Source organism: Cinclus cinclus, chromosome 3, assembly GCF_963662255.1.
Source record: "Cinclus cinclus chromosome 3, bCinCin1.1, whole genome shotgun sequence".
NCBI lineage: Eukaryota > Metazoa > Chordata > Aves > Passeriformes > Cinclidae > Cinclus > Cinclus cinclus.
Genome location: NC_085048.1, coordinates 40,175,147 through 40,194,637, shown reverse-complemented (window position 1 = coordinate 40,194,637; position 19,491 = coordinate 40,175,147). Strand labels below are relative to the sequence as shown.

The window sequence follows — 19,491 nt, the reverse complement described above, 5'->3', positions numbered from 1 at the left end:
TGTCAGTAATGTTCACATTTAGTCCTGCAACCATGACAATATGAAAGTTGCTAGTAGAATTCAAGGCTAAATATTGTTATCTCAAGTCTTTCCATTACCTCTAGGCTATAAGTTAATGACTGTCTAACTTTGCTGCCCCTCATCTATTTAAATAATAAGGGAAACAGGGAATTATGTGGATGTTATAGCATAGTTTTATCAGTTTTTTGTTACTTGAAATTAAAACACTAGCACTGTTTGTATGTGGATTACATTAATAATTCCTCAGGCTGTGACAAAGGGAGGTGAGCTGAGGAGCAAATGTAAGGATAATGAGTCCAATCAGGCTGTTGACAAGGCAGTTGGAATGGAACACTATAGTTGATAAAGTCTTGCAGCGTTCACTGGTAACTTTGGGCTACCTCCTTAAAAATGCACCAAAAAGCAGCCTTTAGGTGGTGTTTCTGATGTGTCTAATGAACATATATCTCAGCTGCCTATTGTTACCAAACTAACTCATTTTACTTTATTTATTGCTTGTGTAATTGTGGAAGTTACAGTCTTCTAGGACAGTATGATTATTATGGAAGATTTTGCTGGGTATATGTAGTTGTTGAAGGCAGTTTTTTACTCCCAGGGCTTTATCTGTGTTGATGTCTGGGTTTTTTTTGGTTTTTGGTGTTTTTAAGACTGCATACAGCAGCTTTAGAGTATTGTCAAGATATCTTCCACATATGTTGAAATTAATAATCATGGGAGGATTTAATTGAATAAACTATGGAGTTGTGTGGTCATATTTATCTATAATTTAATTATAGGTTCATCAAAAATCATACGTCTTCGTGAAGAGAGCAGTGAAACAAGCGAAATACTGAAAGGAAAAAGCTCTGGTAATGGTGGATCAGTTCCAGTTAAAGGAATAAATAATTTAGGAAATACCTGCTTTTTTAATGCTGTCATGCAGGTAAGATGGAAAGATCATATCACTTTCTCTTAACAGATTTTTGAAATACTAAGTCTGTATAATCTATGGACTTCTGAAAAGATTTTGAGTATTACGAGTCTTCATTCTGCTTTCTGAAAGTTCTTTTCAAATTCTTTTTACTCCTTGCTGTCCAAGGAGTGTTTCCTGTTAAAATAATAAAAAAAAAGAATGCCTGGATCAGTAGCATTTTGCACAGTAATGAAACAAGTGGAAATGCCAAGTGTTTCACACACTGGATATGTGTGTGGGTTGTACTGTAGCATATGGTTTTATTTGAAGTTCAACATTATCGGTCATGAGTAATGCAGGGTACCTACCATACTGGTGATGTGAACAGTGGGGCTGTGTACATAATGTGTCTGCACTATTCATTAGGATGATTTTAAACCCCTACAATAGATGCAGTTATAAAATTAGTTTTATCAATGATGTTTTTTTTTCCTGACTAGAGTAAGAGGAATGAGCTACACTAATGCACATCTCTTGATATTTAGTGTACAACCAATCCAACATCCTCAAAAAAAGCAGCAGCCTTAGTGAGTTTTGTATTGCACCATCCTGTTGTCAGCTGAGCAGAGACCTCTCTATGTCTGCAGACAGGAGTGAACAAGTGAAATAAAACTACTACAAAGGTGTTTTGCACTGGCAGACCTCACCTTGTGCTTATGATGTTGATTATAAAACTCATCAGACAGATACTAAAACTGCAAATTGTTATCTGTCCATACTTAGGGCATTGTAGAAACCTAAGTGATCTGCTGTCAAAGTCGATAAAAAAGAAAAACACAGCTGAGATGTGTTGAGTTGGTTTCTATCCTAAATTCAGAGAGGTAATACTTTTCATTGTGCCAAAGCCTTTGTGCTTCACGGGGCATGATGAGAGGGACTGCAGAGTTTAAAAGAGGTAGATGGTTTCTGATAATAATGCCCTCATCCTAAAAAAAAATAAATTAATGAATCTTGTTATTCAACATAAATAACAAATTTATTACTAGTGAAGTATTTTGAAATTACAGAAAAAAATACATAAATACAATTTTTGAAACAGTCAGATGAGTAAGTTTTTTTTTTTTTTAGTGCTCTTTCCTAGTGTTCAGATCTAAATCTCAGTTACACATTATGAAGTATATCTGTTTTGGTGTACCCCTGAATCTAGAATATATAACTAAAGAAACTGTGTAATTGAATGATCAGCATGTTTCTCACTTTTTTTTTTTCTTTAAGAACTTGGCACAGACTCATGTACTAAATGAACTGATGTATGAGATAAAGGAGAAAGGAACAAAGTTAAAAATCTGTCATACTTCAGATTCTCAGTTGGTAAGTATGCACTGAGAAATACAAATTTGGGAAAATGTGGGAAGAAGCTGGAAGACAGATAACATCTCCATTAAAGGCACACTGTTACTCTCCCATTTCTTTCACATTTTAATTGTTTAGCAGACTTATGTTACCTGTGAACTGATGTATTTTATAAAAATGATTACTCTGCCCTGGAGAAGGAGGAAGAATTAGTTGCTTTCACATTTTGTGATACTGAAGCATCAAATAATGCCTTACCTTAAGAAAGAGCAGCTGGTTTATCTTCATTTGCCATTTAATTTCTTCACTATGAACATATGATACAGGAAATAGTCTATTTGTCTCTAGAAAGCATCTGAAATATTTTATTCCAGCCCCATTGATAAGGCCTGCAAAGTTTATTACATGCTTCACAGGCCAGGGGATTAAAATAAGAGAAGCAAAATTTCAGTGAGGTACAAATTTCTTGTCCTCAGGCTCATTGCAGGCATATGGGAAAGTGTCTCCTGTGGCTATTATCCAAAGAATAATAATATCCTGTTGTTCCAGTCATGCCTTAGAGACTTGGGGTTTCATTATATGTTTTTGGCGATAAAGATAATACCCCTTTCCCTCTGCTAGCTGAAGCAAACAGTTTCCAGTGGATTTTTTTTATTTTTTTCCTTTTTTTTCCCCTGCTGTTTGCTGTGAACTTTCTGGTGGCAGTGAGGGTAGAGGAGTGGTATTCTGCTTCAGATACCTCTGAAATGACAGCGATTTCACTGTGTTGCTGTAGGTGATGTTCATAGCTTCTCCAGGCGAGAATAGTGTGAAATTCACTGCATTGCTGTCTTTATTTCCTCCAGTGGCAGTTCTGAGCAGCAACATGTTTCACAAAGTTATCCTGAGCCACAACAGAGGAGCTTATTTTTGCCTGAAGGCTTAGCAAGCCAGTGGGGTGTTGGCTTATGCTTGATGTGTAACTTGCCCAGCCATGAGGTTGAAAGATGTATTTTTTGTTTCATGACAATGCTTACAATGTAAGTAAGGTCTTCTCTAAATAAGGGTTGTTTTCTGGTCATTGTATGCCTGTGCAGAATAAGAGGGCTACAGTAGTCTGATTATTAGTGGAAACCTGCAGCTTCTTGCTTGGTAAGGGGCCTTTTCCCACCTTTTGATGGTGCATGTAAAGCAAATACTTCGTGTATATCCATAGCGCTTATATTTTGTTGTGGATTTGCTTTCTGGATGAGGCACCCTCTCCAAGTGTGTATCTGGCACCTGTGATCTGTTTTTCTGAGAGTCAGGTCAGCTAGTAGGGAGCACTGTGGGCACCTACGAACCTTGGAGCATTAGGGAGAGCTGGTGGTCTGTGGTCATTGTGATGTGTGGTGTGTAAGCAGTGCCAGGACTGTCTTCTTCTTCAAAATTGGCTTGATTGGCTGCTGACTGGATCCTTCCAGACCCAGAAGCTGGGTAGGGTGAATGTCATACTAAGAGGGGCTGTGCAGGATGCACCCTGTGCCTGTCTCCCAGTGCCACAGGGGACATGTGGGATCTGCCATCAACTCTTGCTGTGAACCACTGCTGGTACCTTCACAGCACCTGGTTTGTGGAGGAACAGAGTGTGTTTCTCTGGCTGTTAGATGTGTGAAAGTTTCAGAGTGTAGCTCACAGATCAGAGAAGCTGGACACCCCATTCCTAAAGTTGGGTAGCAGAGAGCCACTGAGCACAATCTTACACTCGCCCGTGGAGCTGGTCACCTGGGTTGTCTCTCCAGATGAATTTTGGTGCATGTGGGGGTAAGAGTAAAGCAGGTAATACAAAAGTTGGCCGTCTTCAAGAGAGCCAGACTGGCTCATTGACATGCCTGTTTTCAAAGCTATTGGTTGCCACCAAGAATTGTTTGGTTTTACAACTATTATTGTTAAATAATAAGCCTTCTCTTAAATTATTTCAATCAAATGGGTGACATCAACATTTTAAAGAAAGCACTCAGAAAAACACTTAAGACTGAAAGTTACATTGCTCTTTATCATGTATCTAGTAACTTGGAAGAAGTCTTGTGTCATTACTTTTGAAATCTGATGTGTAATTTACTTTTGTTTTTGAAGGATCCTTTGGTGGTAAGCCTGTCCAGTCCAGGACCTTTGACTTCAGCAATGTTCTTATTCCTTCACAGCATGAGGGAGGCTGGAAAAGGTCCTCTGTCTCCCAAAGTGCTGTTCAGCCAGCTTTGTCAAAAGTATGTATTGTGTCCTCAAGCTCATCTTTCACTTATTTCTTAATTTCCAGTGATGTGTTTCTAAGTGTGCAATGTCTGTTGTCCTTTCTGAAGAAGCTGTTAGATTTTTACCAGGCAGTCCAGAAAACAGCTTCTTCATGTTTTAAAGTTGAAGGACTCCTTGTTGCACACCACAGTTGTACCTGCTCTTCCTGTAATGTGTGGTGCAGTTCATAACCATGGACATTCAGTGGACTTCAAACTGAGTGTGAAGGGGCAGAAGAGGGCATGGTAAAACTGAAGAAACTATGACTGTCTTCCAGGATTTGTTGTTTGTTAGCATAAAGCTGTGCTAAGACTGTAAAGTGTATGTAGGTGTTTTGTAAAAGAGAGTAAGATTTTAAATGGAGAGCCTCTGCTATGATGTCTAACCTTGGCATCAATTCAAAATTAAAAAGGGTCTAACAAGTAAGGACTTGAAGCAGTACGGAAATGGCATATGGCTCCAGATTGCAAAGAGCTTACAAGCCCTAAAGAAACTCCTGTTTCTTGGTGTGGAAAATGTTTACAGTGGTGCTTTGTAGGTACTTTCAATTATGATGCAAACAATCTTGCTTTTTAAAACACCTGTAGAAGACCTACTTAAAAGTTGATACAAATATTTAAATATTGACTTAGTAGTAACAGAATCTGTAGAAGCAGAGTAACTGGAGGATGCTATACATGAATCTCATATTTAAAAAAGAATAATGTTGCATGATAATTTATTGCATGGAACTTTGAGCATTCTGCAGCATGAGAGTTAGGAGGAAAGTTGCAGCCTCTTACCATGGAGTTCCAGGACAACCTTACTGAGCAGGAATGGATTTAACATGTGGTAGAAAGAAACAAAAGCTTTTAGAATAGAGCAGGGACAATTTAATTCTGTAAAGAAATAAGTCATTGCCTTTTCTTTGTTCTCAAAATTCAGCTTCAGAAATACAATATTATTTTTTTTTCTCTATTGTACTTGCCTTCCTTTTGATTCTTCTGAGCTGTAAAAGGAAATGTGTGTAAAGTTACATTACAGCATTTTTGAGTCAAACAGCAGTGTTCTTTGTTTAGCATAATCTAAGAAAAATATATAGGGAAGAAAATGGTATTGTTTTCTCACTCCTTGTGTTTTGAGGATGTCTCAAAAAATGTGAGTGTAAGAATTAAATTTGGCTGAGAAATTGAAGGAAAATTATTAAATAACAATAGCAGCTTTTTCCCATAAAGTATTAAGGATTGAAGAGAAAAAATATGTAGAACATGTTTTGAAGCCCACCTTAGCAAATTCATTGTGAAATAATGACAATGCAGTGCATTTCAGATGGCATAGTATTTTAAGAAGTGTCTGGTATTTTGTATCTGCTCTGTGTGTTTGTGTAGTCATCAAGTGATGTCACTATTAAATCTCAGCTATCTAGATGTTCTTTTGTTGTTGTCCTTTGATCATTAAGATGTGCATGCACTTTAACTAGCAGCTAAAATTGAAGCATTTTAATGTGGCCAGCAGACTTTTGCTGTTTAGACAAAAATCTGCCAGCTCCTTCCATCTCTTGCCTTCATCCCTACTTCTTACTTTTGTTATCTTTTCAGAACACCACTTAGATACAAATCCTTTACTAGTTCTACTATCAGTAACAAAAGTGTCAGCCACATCCTGTTAGTGAGAAGTTAGATGTTCAGGGACAGCAAGGGGCTGGACAGGTATGACAGAAGGTTTTGGTCTTTGGATTGTTTTCTCATTTTTGGTGACATAAGCAAGAAAGGGAGGGTTTCAGAAAATTCAGCAGTGTGCAGTGGTAAAAGTAGGAGAATGGGAACTCTATCTTTGCAAACTGAATACATTTATTATTTATTAGCTTTAACAGTATCAATGAAGTGTTCTGTCATGCCGTTTTTACTATGCCTTTTTCTTTCTTTTGTTTAAAGTTGGCTTTCTATTTTTTATCGAAGTTGAAATGCAAGAAAGAGCTGGGCAAGTTTGCAGGAGTTCCAGCTAGGAAGAAGTCTGTGTTACTGCAGCATTCTCTGTAAAACTGCTTCTTGAATGCTGCCAAGAGGTCATGTTAATGAAGTAATCCTAGAGGCAGGCACTACTTGTGGTCTTCATATTACATTAGCACAAACTCTTTTTATTCAACAAGCAAAGTGCAAACAAGTTTCCTGAAAAGATGACAGGATGAATGTATAAAAGGAAGAACTCACTGACACAGCTACCGGGGAGAAGGACATTACTGTTCCGATAGTAATGTTTTGGGTTTATATATGTTACATAGAAGTTTTCTGACTCCAGTTGAAACCTCTTTTTTTTTTTTTTTTAATAATTCTTTCCCCATCACAGATCCTGCTGTCTCAGTGCAAGTATACAGTATATCGCCATACCTTTCTTCAGTAAATAATTTATGAAGGAGATTGTACAGATAGTATAGGATAGAAAAGATTGCAGACACTGCCTTGTTCAGCTGCAGCTCTGGCATCTCTCTGAGTGGGATCCCAAAACCTACACGTTCACTGCTCAAAAGCAGTAGAACTCAGGGAACACAGTAATTTTCCACTGCAGACTGCTTCTTTGAGAGTCTGAGGAGATCATGGTGTGAAGTTCATAATCTTGTGTATGAAAGGACATTAGTGGTGCTTTTTTTTTTAATTAAATCATAGAAGAAAAAAATGATAGTGTTAATTTTATCAAGTGGTGGAGTAGCCAGGTTGGAGAAGGGGAAAAGAAGAAAAGAAGTGGATGAGTCTTTCTATAGCAACTGTTTAGCGTCTGGTACTAACTCATCCACTGTTAATTTTGTTAGTGTTGCAGCTGTCAGATGTTTTGTGAGGACAGATTGTGAGCATAGCTACGGGGCCCTTCTGTTGGTTTTCCACTATGCTGAATATCAGGACTGCAGACTTCTGACTTATCTGGAGACTTAGTGACTAATGCAACACTGATGTATTAAGAGGACATAAATTTTATTTCCTTTATTTGTTATGATTGAACAATTTTATTGGTGGGAGAAAGCTTAGTTTTGTGTAGCAAGTAAATGTTGCCGCATGTCAGTGATGAGTCCAAAAGGGAGTTACAGAATTTAGCTACTTCAAACCTCCATCAAATAACTATTAATAGAGGTGTTTTATTGCTACGTTGCCTTACAGGAAAAAATATTTCCCTAACAAATATTTTATTGGTGTTAACAAAATCTACGTAGGACTTCCTTCTCCAAAGAGTATTAATCATCCTTCCTTCTCATGTGCAGAAAGTAGAACTGAAGGCAGAGGTGGGACTGGCAGAATGGAGGTCATGTGTGGTTAGGACTGTTTCGGAGGGAAAACCTAAACAATTCCACATTTATCACTTCTGAGAGGAAATGCTAAGGAAAACTACGGTAATGTTATGCAAGATATAAGAGATAAAGGAAACAGGATTTTTTCTCATTAATTAGAAAGCCTTTTTGAGCCTTTTCTTTTGAAATAATACTGCTTGAGGAAAAATATCTTTTTAGAAAAGATTTTTTGTGTGCTTATTGTTCCCATTTGACTTTTACCATTTAAGTATAATAGCAGCGGAACACACAGTTAATGTTTCCTTGACTAGTTGTTACAAATCATTCTGTGTCCTTGTCATGCCTCCCTGTGCCTTGCTGGTGGTGCTGCCTCGTGTTGAGGAGCTCTGACAGAGGAGATTACAGCTTTTTTGGGCAGCAGCAGCTGAGAGATTGCATGTCTTTTTTTTTTCTTTTCAGCAAACTTTGTCAGAGTTTTCATAATTTTAGGAAGAACATGTGTATGAGCGCAAAGTAGACAAATTGCATGTAAAAGTGTGTGTTGATAGCAATCATCTGCAGGTGTTCCTGAGCTTTATGTTCACCTTCTGCTCAGGAGGGAGACCTGTGTACTATTTTGGAGAATACAAATATTTTTAGTGTGTGCTGTTGGTGAGCTATGTAAGCAGAGCTTATAGATAAAATGAAGAAGAAAACCAGTAATTTTATTAGGTACCTTGGCAGTGTATTCTCCATTTGGGTTAACCAGAATTTAGGGAGGGGTAACAAAAATAGGAAGCCTTTATATCAACAGGGACTTGAATACTGGGAGGAGAGAACATGAAAAGAAGACATGACAGCAAGAGAAGACAATGAACAATAAACTATAAATTAGCTGTGCTTCTTTAATTGCCCTGATAAGAGTTTGAGGAGCTGTCTGTGAAACTGAAAGGCAACATATTTAGAGCCAGGGGGAAAGAAGGAGTATTTCTAAGATTTTATAGGCTAAAAATGCTTGCTGTCAGAGCAGAGTGCTGTTGGAAATCTTAGTGGGATTTAAGGGAAGAAAGAATAGATCTGGTGCATTGCAAGGAAGTAGAGGTATCTCATTTTCCCTTTTGGAGGAAGGTGAGATGAAAAAGGCAAACAAGATCAGCGAGTACATCCAAAGAAGAGCTAACTGCTCTCTGTCCAGGCCCTTGAGATAGTACAGTTGTGCCTGGTGTTATCTGTTACTTACATGTGGAGGCAAGCCCATGCTTGGTTGAGCTCCTCCCAAGAACCTCCTACCAAGCAGAACTCTGTAGTGTATGTAATGCATTAAGGGATTCCTATGCATATTGCCTTATGGAAAAAAAATCAAATAGTATCTTCTGTTTTCTGTTTCCAAGTGCTTACTGTTATTTTTAAAGTTTTCCAAGGTATTAGGCTATCTTCTGCACAAAGATAGTAATTCTTGAAAGGATGGTTTTGGAGATGATTTTTATTAGAGACAGTAAAAGTATGTCAGCTCTATGCAGTATGATTGAATGAGTTTAATTGTATCCCAGGTCTGTGTTTAAGGCATAGCTTAATTTCCCTCAAATTAATATAATATAAGAATTAAATATATTAGTTTTTTTTCTTTGAAATATTATGTTGCTACATAGTTTCTCTTATTACAGCATTCTAGGAAGCAGATCATCATTAAAAGTATTTCTTTAACTACAGTCAATCAATTATAACTGGTCTCCAGATGAGCAACGAGGGAATAGATAAGATGTCACAGTTGTCCTTCACCACTTATGGCCATTAGCAGGAGTTCAACCTGTTCTGTCATTATCCTGCTGACACTGTACAACAGGTTGTATTGCATTGGCACTGGCTTCCATATGTCAGCACATCTGTGAGTGGTCAACTCAACCAACCATCTCCAAGTCCCCCACTTTTGCCAAGGATATTGCTTGAAGCATGTTTTCAAGGAGACGAGAGCGCACATCTTTTAGTTGTCACATTTCTGTGTATCAGCATGGATTAATTCCTTTTTCTTCTCTCATACTGGTTTATGAGTGTAGGAAGTTCCCAGTAAATGCATTGTGAGGTGTGAAATTCCCTCCTTTCTTTTTATTGTTATTTTTTGGTTTCCTCTTGTGGTCATCCCCCTCCCCAACAAATGCGCTGATTTCAAATGGTTTTCCAAAAAAATGAGATACTTAGAATTATATGCAATATTACATGGCATGCTTTGTACATGAATGACAGATTAAATATATTTTAAGCAGTGTTAACAATGGCATCATTTGTCAGTCCAAATAAATCACTTAACCTTACGGGGAATCTCTCCAAGTCACTTTCCCTGCCACTTCACTTCTGAAATGGTAGCTGTTATATTCTATCATCCTATTGTTTCCATTCAAATCATGCATAGAGATTTAGTACAGGCCCTGAGAAGCCTAAATAATCTTGTACTTGTAAATGCACTGTGTTCTAATAAAATGGAAAAAACCCCAAAACAAACCAAAATAAAAAACTTCCATGGCTGAGTTAATTTCCACTTCTCTAATTTAAGCTAATAAAACTGTGTGGAACATCCAGGTAAATTATTTTACTTTGAAATACAAATTAGTAAATTTTCACCTGGAATGATTTTTGTATACATCAGTGGGAGATTACACTGCAGTAACGAAAAGTACATGTGGGGCTTTTTTCCAACTTGTATTGAGGACTTAGTTCTGTGAGATGCCTCTGCAGTGAAAAAAACCCTCCTGTAACAGTGATGGAGTTTTTCCTTGCTCCTTTGTCAAGTAATTATTAATTTTTCTTCCCTTTTATTATAGTGTCTCTTGCAGAGGACTTGCTTCTGTTGCCAATAAGTAATAAAATCCCTATTAGTACCAGGATCCAGAACACGTGTATATGGAAGGTATTCTTGCTGTATTGGAGCTATTAATGTGCCTATACTGGAGGACATGGGCTGAATATACTCATTGATTTCAAAGAAATTTCTTATAATTAATGATAGTACTGTGGCTAACTAACCAGATTTCTCAAAATTGAACTGATTTTGTAATCTGTTTTTTTTCATATTCATGGACATTCAATGAGAGAAAACTGTTTTAGCAAATTGAAAAGAGCAACTGTGCGTTCATGAAAATGTGCATGCAGCTACATATGTTATTTATTACTTTAATGTATATTGGGTGTTTTATTAGAATCAAAATAAGAGTTTGGTGCTTTTCAGGAAGTATTTGTCATTTATAATCAAATTTATTAGAAATAAAAGATGGGATTTTAATAGAAGAAAATATGGCATTTTAGGAATATTAAACAAAATATTTAAATTTTAAGATTATTTAATATTTTAAATTTTGAAATTAATTTTTGAAGTTGCCTTGCTCATGAAAAAAAATAATCATTTTCAAAAGAATGCTTTAAAAAGTCACCTACTCTACTGATTCCAGATTTTATGGTAAGCCTCACAGTACAGTAGCACCATTAAATCATTTTTAACTAGGGTTATTGTCAACTTTGTTTCAAAAACTAGATATGAAGTGCAAATGTGAAAGTATTTTATTTGTAAATGTGAACATGTTGCTTTGCATATGCAGGTCCCGATTTGTTCCACTTAATTTTAGGCATTGAGCTTATTAGATATCTGTGTTGTTACCTTCAGTCCTTCTCCACTTACACCCCAAAGTGCCTCCAGGGAGCAGTTCAAAGCTGAGACCCTGTATCACTATCCTGCCTGTAGCCCATGTCTGCTGTGCCCTAACCTGGCATCTTGACACCTTGCCCAACTTTATATTTTACTGTTGTAGGCATGTTGCACATCTGGGGTCTTTTCTGATCACCTTTATTTTCTCCTTTCTCCTGTCCTTGAGCCCAAACTCCTAAGGCAAATCTCAGCAGCTTTAGTGTGTGAGTGGGATGGAAGCCTCACTAACCTTCAAGAACCCTGAACAGCTGAAGAGCTTTGCTGGGCAAGTGAGATCACTGTGCCAGAGGAAATTCCAATATGTATTTGCAGCTGGCTAGCCATGGCATGCAGTCCACAGCTCAGAGTGAAAACTGGTTCAGTGTGGGGTTAATAAAATTGAGGAGCGGTTGGTTTTTCTGGCTGCTCTGCCAGTTTGATAAAATTCCTGTTTGAGCTGTGCTAATCCAATTACCCCGTGCTAGGTTTGGGAAGGGGTGTGCGTGGTTAGGCCTGCATGTGCTCACCTCAAGAGTCACAGCTGCCATTTGGTGGCATTACTGGAAATTCAGAAACCTACCCGTTGCAATCCTGAGTAACTTGCTGTAGGGGACCTTGCTTGGATGCCTCCAATGGTCTCTTCCAACTCCTTGTAATTCTGTGGAATCTCATTTTAGATTAAGTAATTCAAGACTGTAATTAAAAATCTAAAGGGTAGCCTGCCTGGAAAGACAGATACAGTTTGGCCGGTCAGTTACAGTTAATGTGAATAGAGATGTGTTAATAGTCAGTACTAGTCACTCATTTGGGGTTGCAAGATCCTGAAGATTCAAACTGTTTATTAGAAGCCTTCTGGCTGTGGTAAGGAGAACACCTTAAGGATGTATCCATGTACTCATAAGTTTATTTTTTCTATTTTTTATGTAATCTATACCTGAAAATATGATGCTTAGAGTACATTTAGATGCTGTGAATAGTAAAAAAATAATTCAACAGTTTTTGAATAGTAGTGATTGATGCGACTGAATGGCTGTCTCAGAACTGATGCAACTCCCCTGTGCAATTGCCTAAAATATCACCAGTGTAAAGGGGTGCATAGCCAGAAAATTACGTCTTCCCTCTTCTGGCTTCTGGGGGTGATGCGGATGCTGCTGGTGATCTAAAAGGACTGTTGATGCACATTTGAGATTTCTCCTCAATTGAGAAAAGGGTGAGATAACAAAGGAGGTTAATCTTTCTCTCTTCCATGACACTGGGAATGTCTGGTGATACAGAAGTACTGGTGTAGTCTGTCAGGAAAGGGCTACTGGAATGGATGAGACTCTACTGGCAAATCTATATTTTAGTCAAGCCATACTCCATAGAGTCAAACTGCATGCCTGGTTAAAGTGCAGCCTTGTTGGCGAAATTGCCTGCTGCACCAGGAGCTTCCTAAAACCCAACGAGGTTCTGAAGGGATTGTGCCTATTTATACCCCAGCATCAAACAAGTGTCTGGTTTTGATGTTGTCTTGTTAAGAATTTCCCAAGATAATTTTAAATTCTCTGCTGTTTCTTTCATAGGGCTCCTCGATTTAAAGGGTTCCAGCAGCAGGACAGCCAGGAGCTTCTGCACTATCTATTGGATGCAATCAGGATTGAGGAGACAAAAGTAAGATCTTTGTGTGTCTTTTAAAAGTGAATCACTAGTCATTGCTTCAATGTTCTTCATGTTTTAAAGATGTACTTAATGAAGTAGGAGTGTCTATTTTCATTATCTTGACAAAAATATTTTTTTGGAAAGATATTTATTTGTGTTCATGTTGATTTGTTAAAATAGTTGGTTGGAATCGGAGTTTCAGTTCACTAGTAGGAATATGGTAAACAGAACATGATAACTTAAGGAATCCAAGTTGTGTGCCTTTAAAAAAAGAAAAAAGGAGGAAAAAAAGGACATCTGAGATGTCAAGAAAGTAAAGGTAGGACCTCTGTGTTAGCTAACAAAGTGAATTTTTAAAGCTTTGGAACAAAAAGTAGCAGTTGTTAGCTGTGGGCCTGCCCATAATTTTAACCAAAAATTTTCACTGAAAGTTGGGGCTGGGGGAAATCCTGCAAAGTTTCTTGTGTCTCTTGAAAGTGTGAAGAATTCCTTATTTTATCAATAAGGTCCTGCTTTCCATTGCTTAAAATCTGCATCCAAGTATGTGAAGTACAGAAGCAGTTTATTGAAATTGCAGTTTATTGAATTCAATGTAACTGGATGTTATATTGAAAACGTCCCTATGTGAGGTTTTATTGTTTCTTTTCCTTCATTATTTGTGCTTCCTGCATTGTTCATGCAAGAAAGGGACTACTGTTTGGTTGCTATTTTGACCATATCAGATTAATCTGTCTGATTTAGTCTTGGACCCTTCTTCTCAGATGATACTTTGTGGTAAAAATAGCCTTCTCTAGGCTTCCTGTAAAGGGAGGCCTTAAATCTTGTCCTGACCAGAGTACTTCCTCTTCCTTTTCATTTAGTAACCTGATAAATGTCAGGATCCTGAGCTCTCTCACAGATAAGATGTAAAGCTGTTCCTGGCACTACAGTAGAGCTGAACAAATCCCCATCCTGACAGAATACTAATATCTATTGGTCTTGTCAGCATTCTTGATAATAAGCAGAACTGAACTTCAAGAAGAAACAGTTAAACCTTGATACTCCAGCTTAGAAAATGATGTCTTCATCAGGACACAACAGAAGCTGCCGACGTCAGTTAGAAAACTGTTGTTATATTTTTGCAGCAGAGGGAAACTTTATGATTTTTTTTTTTATTTTCTTGTAATAAAAGGTGGGAACTGTGTTTTCTTGACAAAGGAGGAGTCACAGAAAGCAGGATTATTAGAACAACTAAGTTGCTTCTCCAGGAGGTGCTTATGCTTTTCTCTCAAGTCAGTCTGCTGTCCACTTCACCAGTGGATGTGCCATCATTGCAATAACCTGCATTAGCATTTGCCTTTTGAATAATTTCTTATTAGAGAGCAGTGACAGCTACCTCAAAAGAGTGATGGAAGATGGTAAGAATTGACAGTGATTTTTGGGCAGTAGTTCTGCCACTCCATCACCAAGCAGAGAGACATGGGTGCCACCCTGCCCTGCAATTACATCCCACTGCTGTCCTAATGGTACATGGCTGCAAACACATCTTTATCACCTCGGGGTGCTCTGCCACCGACAGTACTAGTAAAAGCTCTCTCCCTCTCCCTCCCTCTGTTTTTTTTTTTTTAAATTATCCCATGTTTCAGGTCTGCAGATGGCAACCTGCTGGGCACAGGCAGGAGCCTAGCCATCCCTGCTTCCCTATCCCTGTCAGGATTAGTTGTTTTTAAACCTTTAGTTTTGATGAGAAATACATATAATACATAACATAGCGCTAGTTATAGGAGCTAACCAAAAATCTTGTTACACTTCTGTCTTTTCTTCGTGGTTTTGTGTTTCTATCTGACACCTTTGCTGACTTTTTCATATTCCTGAGGAAGAAAGTTAGAAAGTATACACAAGTGGACTTTTAAACTAAAAGCTTGGCCATTCAACAATAAAGATGACATAGTGTCTGCCATCTCCAGCAATGTGGGCTGGAGATGGTTTCACACCGGGCCTGAAGTGGCTGAACCCTGCTGCTAATTGATTAATGTCTGCTGCCATTGTCCACAGCACCCTGCCCATTCAAAGACTATGTCTTTCTTTGACCTAAATAAATGGTTCAACGAGCTAATCCCAACAAAAGGGTTGCTTATGGCCCTAAACCCATTTATGGTGCTCAACTTCATGAATTACCTATTGATTAATCCTTTTAGTATATTGTTGGCTTTAAGATGAACAAAGCTGAGCTCCAGGCAGCGGGAGTTAATTCACAAGCCAGGTCACATACTCATAGGGTCGGAGTATGACTTGGTCTGATGGGTGTCTGAACTGGAAACCAAACCTCTGACACTGTCTGTCATCCTCACACTACAGTGATATGTGGCTTGGAAGTGTGCTTTGCTGCCTGGAAACTAGAGCCATTTATTAATCTTTTCCTGTCAGGACAGAGGATTTGAGTTGCTTGCAGAAGGTTTGGTATCACCATTTGTCTCTTAGAGTGGTACTTTGCTCTAAGTGTGACTTCAGTATTAAATTATAAATATTTATTTAAATTATAATTATTTAATTATAAATTTAGTTATAAATTCGTACACCAACAAAGGAGACTTGTAGATGTTACTAGAGTTTGTGGATCAGAGAGACAGGACATTTGCCAGGAAAAGGGAAAGCACAGGTCATGCATGCTAGCTAGAGTCAGTGGACCTGATTCATCCTCCTGCTTCTCTCTGCAGCATGTCAGAGGTTGGGCTTTTCTACCAGCCCATGCAGTTCTGCTGCCAGGAATATGTCTCTTCACCTCCAGGCAGTTGAGAAATAGCAGGGAGAAGCACCCCCTGTCTGGAGGGGCATCTACAACTCAATGAATTTGCTTTTCTGATCCTTCTTTCAGAAGTGTAGTTTTTAGGCTTTTCTCTAAGTAAATGTTGATAACATTTACATGGATTCGTTAAGTTTTCTTTCTCTTCTAAGGTTTTCTAACATACCTCTGGAATTGGCACTGTTAGAAAATAAACAGAAGTGATAAAAATACTGCCTAAACACAGTCACTGAATTTGGCTACTGAAAGACTCCTAGCTACCTTCCAAGTATTTTGTATCCTAATCAATCAGTGTAAGTCCATTCGCAGTGGGAGAAATGGATAGCATTAGTTCACTGAAAATCTCATACTTTCTTGGTAACCTTTGAAATGCCCTATGATAGTTCCCTTTTAAGGGAAGGAAATTTTTGGATGTTTATATACTAAAGTTAAGCTCATGCAGTTTTAACATAGGAAATAACAACAGTAGTTTTACAATATTAAATTACGTTTATTTTATGGAAATAAGACAAGATAAAGTCTAATCATATGTGACTATTTCTTAGAATGTTTACACTTTAAATACTTGATTTTTCTTTTACTTCCAGCGTATACAAACTGGTATCTTAAAAGCATTCAATAACCCAACAACTAAGACAGCAGATGAAGAAACTAGAAGAAAAGTCAAAGGTATGCAACTCCTTATTGAAAACTACACTAGTCTTTAAATACCATTATCTTCAGAACTGCCTATTGCGAGCAGCGAGGTGCTGTAATGGCCGGACTTCATTCTGTGTTACTCTAGTGCCGCCTAGTGTGTACCGAAAGTGTAGAGAGCTTAGCATGTGCTGGTTTGCATCTTTGTATCCAGGAGAAAGGCTCCCCAGTGTTAATCCATCTCTTAATAATAGGTAGAATTTAGTTTTGTTTTTTATAATAGCCTGCTCTATATTTGTTACATAGTCATAATTACTTTGTACTCAGAGAGGACACTTTCCATAAATAAAACTGATTTCTGTTAGTTGACTGGTACTTTAAGCACTCTAAATCCAATTATAAAGTCAAGATAGGCAGCTGTTTCTAAAGAAGGTGGGGGTTTTTTTTCAAAAGAAGAGGTTTTGTTTGTTTGGTTGGTTGGTTGTTTTTTTTGCATGTTTTTGCTTATTCAGTAGTTCTAATTTGGCGGATTTTGTTTTAATTAAAGTCCTAATGATTAAGATGTTTTGTAAATCATCCTTCCCAAACTGCAAAAGCTAAGGCATAAAAATGTATTAGAAAAGGATTTTGTTACATATTTTAGATCTTTAAAGTTGCAAAAACCATTTAGAAAGGGTGATAATTTCTCTGCTTATCCCAGTGTCTATATCAAGGTAATGCAATATTATGTATTCAAAAGAAAACTGAGATTTAAAAAGCTTTTTCTAAAGAGATATAATATTGTTACTCTGTTACAGAAGATGGGAAGGGGAAAGATAAAAGGGAACCTTCTCACTAAAATATTTTTAAATGTTGAGATAACACAGTATATGATGGATTAGTTACTGTATTGTGTTCAAAACATTTTGAATATGTTTAAAATTGTGCTTTCATAATTTATCTTGAAAAGAATTTTGTTGTACTTATAGTGTGGCATTGGATGTGTTATTTTTCACATTTAAAAAAGGCAATGTTTTTTCAGCATATGGAAGAGAGGGTGTGAAGATGAACTTCATAGATAGGATCTTTGTTGGTGAATTGACTAGCACTGTCATGTGTGAGGAATGTGAAAATGTAGGTATTCTGGAATTTGGTTTGATGTGGAATAGATCACATACTGCTTTGATTACATTGTCTTGAAAGTATAAAATTGTGTTTCCAATTTTATACTTTTTTGTTTGTTTGTAAAAAGAAGACTTTTTTGAAAATTTCTCATTTGAAATTATTTATTCCTTCTTTTAAAGCATTATCCTCCCAAACTAAGAAAAGGGATCCTTTGAATTCAAAAAGGATTCAAGTACTGGACTTGATTTTATATCTGACTTAAGGCTGGAGGTTCCAAATTCTATAATCATGTGTGTTACACACCAGTGTTATTTGATATTTTTTTGAAACACCTATTTAAAACATAAATCCTCCTGCCTGCTTTTCTGGGATACAGCTGAAAATTGGAAATTACTTACTTTGAATTAGAATGAGTGGGAAAATGCTAAAATTACTTCTTTTTCTTTTAAGTATTTTTTATAATTAACGTAATAACCCGAATGAACAGTATATTCCTTTCATAATTAATATTACTGACATTCCATCATAACTGCTTTCCATGATCCTTATAATTTTCTTTTAAGTTTGATGGAGAAAAATCTTAATTGCATGACTTTTCTAATTGAATGTTACATTTGTGTTTGGTTTAAAACATTCTATTTCGTATTATAGAGATTAAGTAAATTAATCAATCTGAAAAATTAAGCACAGTCCTGCAGTACCAGGTAAACTTCCCTGTGTGTGATGTGCAGATTGCTACTTCAGTGTGCTACTAGTGCCAATGAAGAACTTTGACCATATAAAAAATAGAGGTTGTATGTATTTTGCATGTCTTATCTATTTTTGCTGGATTCATATATTCTGCTTGCACAGGACTTGGGAATATGGTAGCTGTAGCCCTTTGAGGAAGAGTTTAGCATTCATTTCCTTTGCCTGCACTGGCAAGATATTTTTGATACATGTTTGTTCATGCAAGCTGACAGTATGGAGGAACCCCCGTTTAAGCATCGCTCACCAGGCAGTCAGTAACCAGAGCTGCCTGCTTTTGATCTCATTTATTGCTTTACTGGAACCTAAACATTCCTAAGTCCCTCGCACAACAGGTAAAAATAAGATTGCAGTGGAAGGTGGGGTCACAAATACAAGAGAAAGGACATGGTGACAGCAATTGATGGCATGACTGTGACTTAAATATGCAATGTGATTTTTACTTCTGTTTTTTAAGGTTTTGTTTTTCACAGTCTTTTCAGAGGTAAGATAAGTCAGTTTTGGAAGGGATTTGAGAACAGCAAGGGAGAGAGCCTAAGGAACTTAGTGATAGAGGCAGATGGAAAGTGCTGAAAGAAATTGTCTTTAGGTATGCTTTGCAAGATATTTCCAGCTTATTCATGGCAAAATGAACCCTCAGTACAAAAAAATAGGTTGTTTTTTTTTTAAAATCCCTTTTCCCCTGTAATTTTATTTATTTTACCGATGAGTATATGGTGTAAAAAAATCTAACAAAGCTTTTGACTGTAACCAGTAAGAGTAACTTAATCTTAACTGAGTGCACGAGGTTAGAACCTGTCACTTAATTGTCATTAACCAGTCCTTGCTGCATATGAGCTCAAACACCTGTGCAGACGTGTCCAGAATCAGGAAACTCTAAAAGGTAGCTTTCTGCAAAATGGTACCACAGAGGCCCACGTGACTTGCAAATCCATCTGGAGCTCAGAGAAAGTGAGCACCACACTGCTTCAAGTCAGTTCATGCCCAGATGAATGGCCTTGCCCTTTGCCTCCACATGCTGAAGTTTTGTGTGGTGTTAGAAAGAAAATTAGAGCTAACTTAATAAATTTTTTAAAATGTTAGTGGGAAGTTCTTCATTGTAGTTTCATGCATCTTGTAAGTAATTGGCTTGTTGTACAGTTTTTGATAATAAATTGATT

The 19,491-nt window shown here is 37.2% G+C and overlaps 1 protein-coding gene across 3 annotated transcripts in view; it reads left to right on the top strand.

Annotated features, from left to right (window-relative positions):
• The window catches only part of USP45 (ubiquitin specific peptidase 45), a 48,902-nt gene that overhangs the window by 20,522 nt on the left and 8,889 nt on the right, over positions 1-19,491 (top strand). For 2 of the 3 annotated variants that reach the window (XM_062489902.1, XM_062489900.1), the window contains exons 6-11: positions 798-943; positions 2,189-2,284; positions 4,361-4,491; positions 12,987-13,074; positions 16,432-16,513; positions 17,502-17,593. In XM_062489902.1, the coding sequence (XP_062345886.1) occupies positions 798-943; positions 2,189-2,284; positions 4,361-4,491; positions 12,987-13,074; positions 16,432-16,513; positions 17,502-17,593 (635 nt within the window). Of the gene's footprint in view, positions 1-797; positions 944-2,188; positions 2,285-4,360; positions 4,492-12,986; positions 13,075-16,431; positions 16,514-17,501; positions 17,594-19,491 lie in introns of those variants that run through there. The other variant, XM_062489903.1, reaches the window with a different exon arrangement.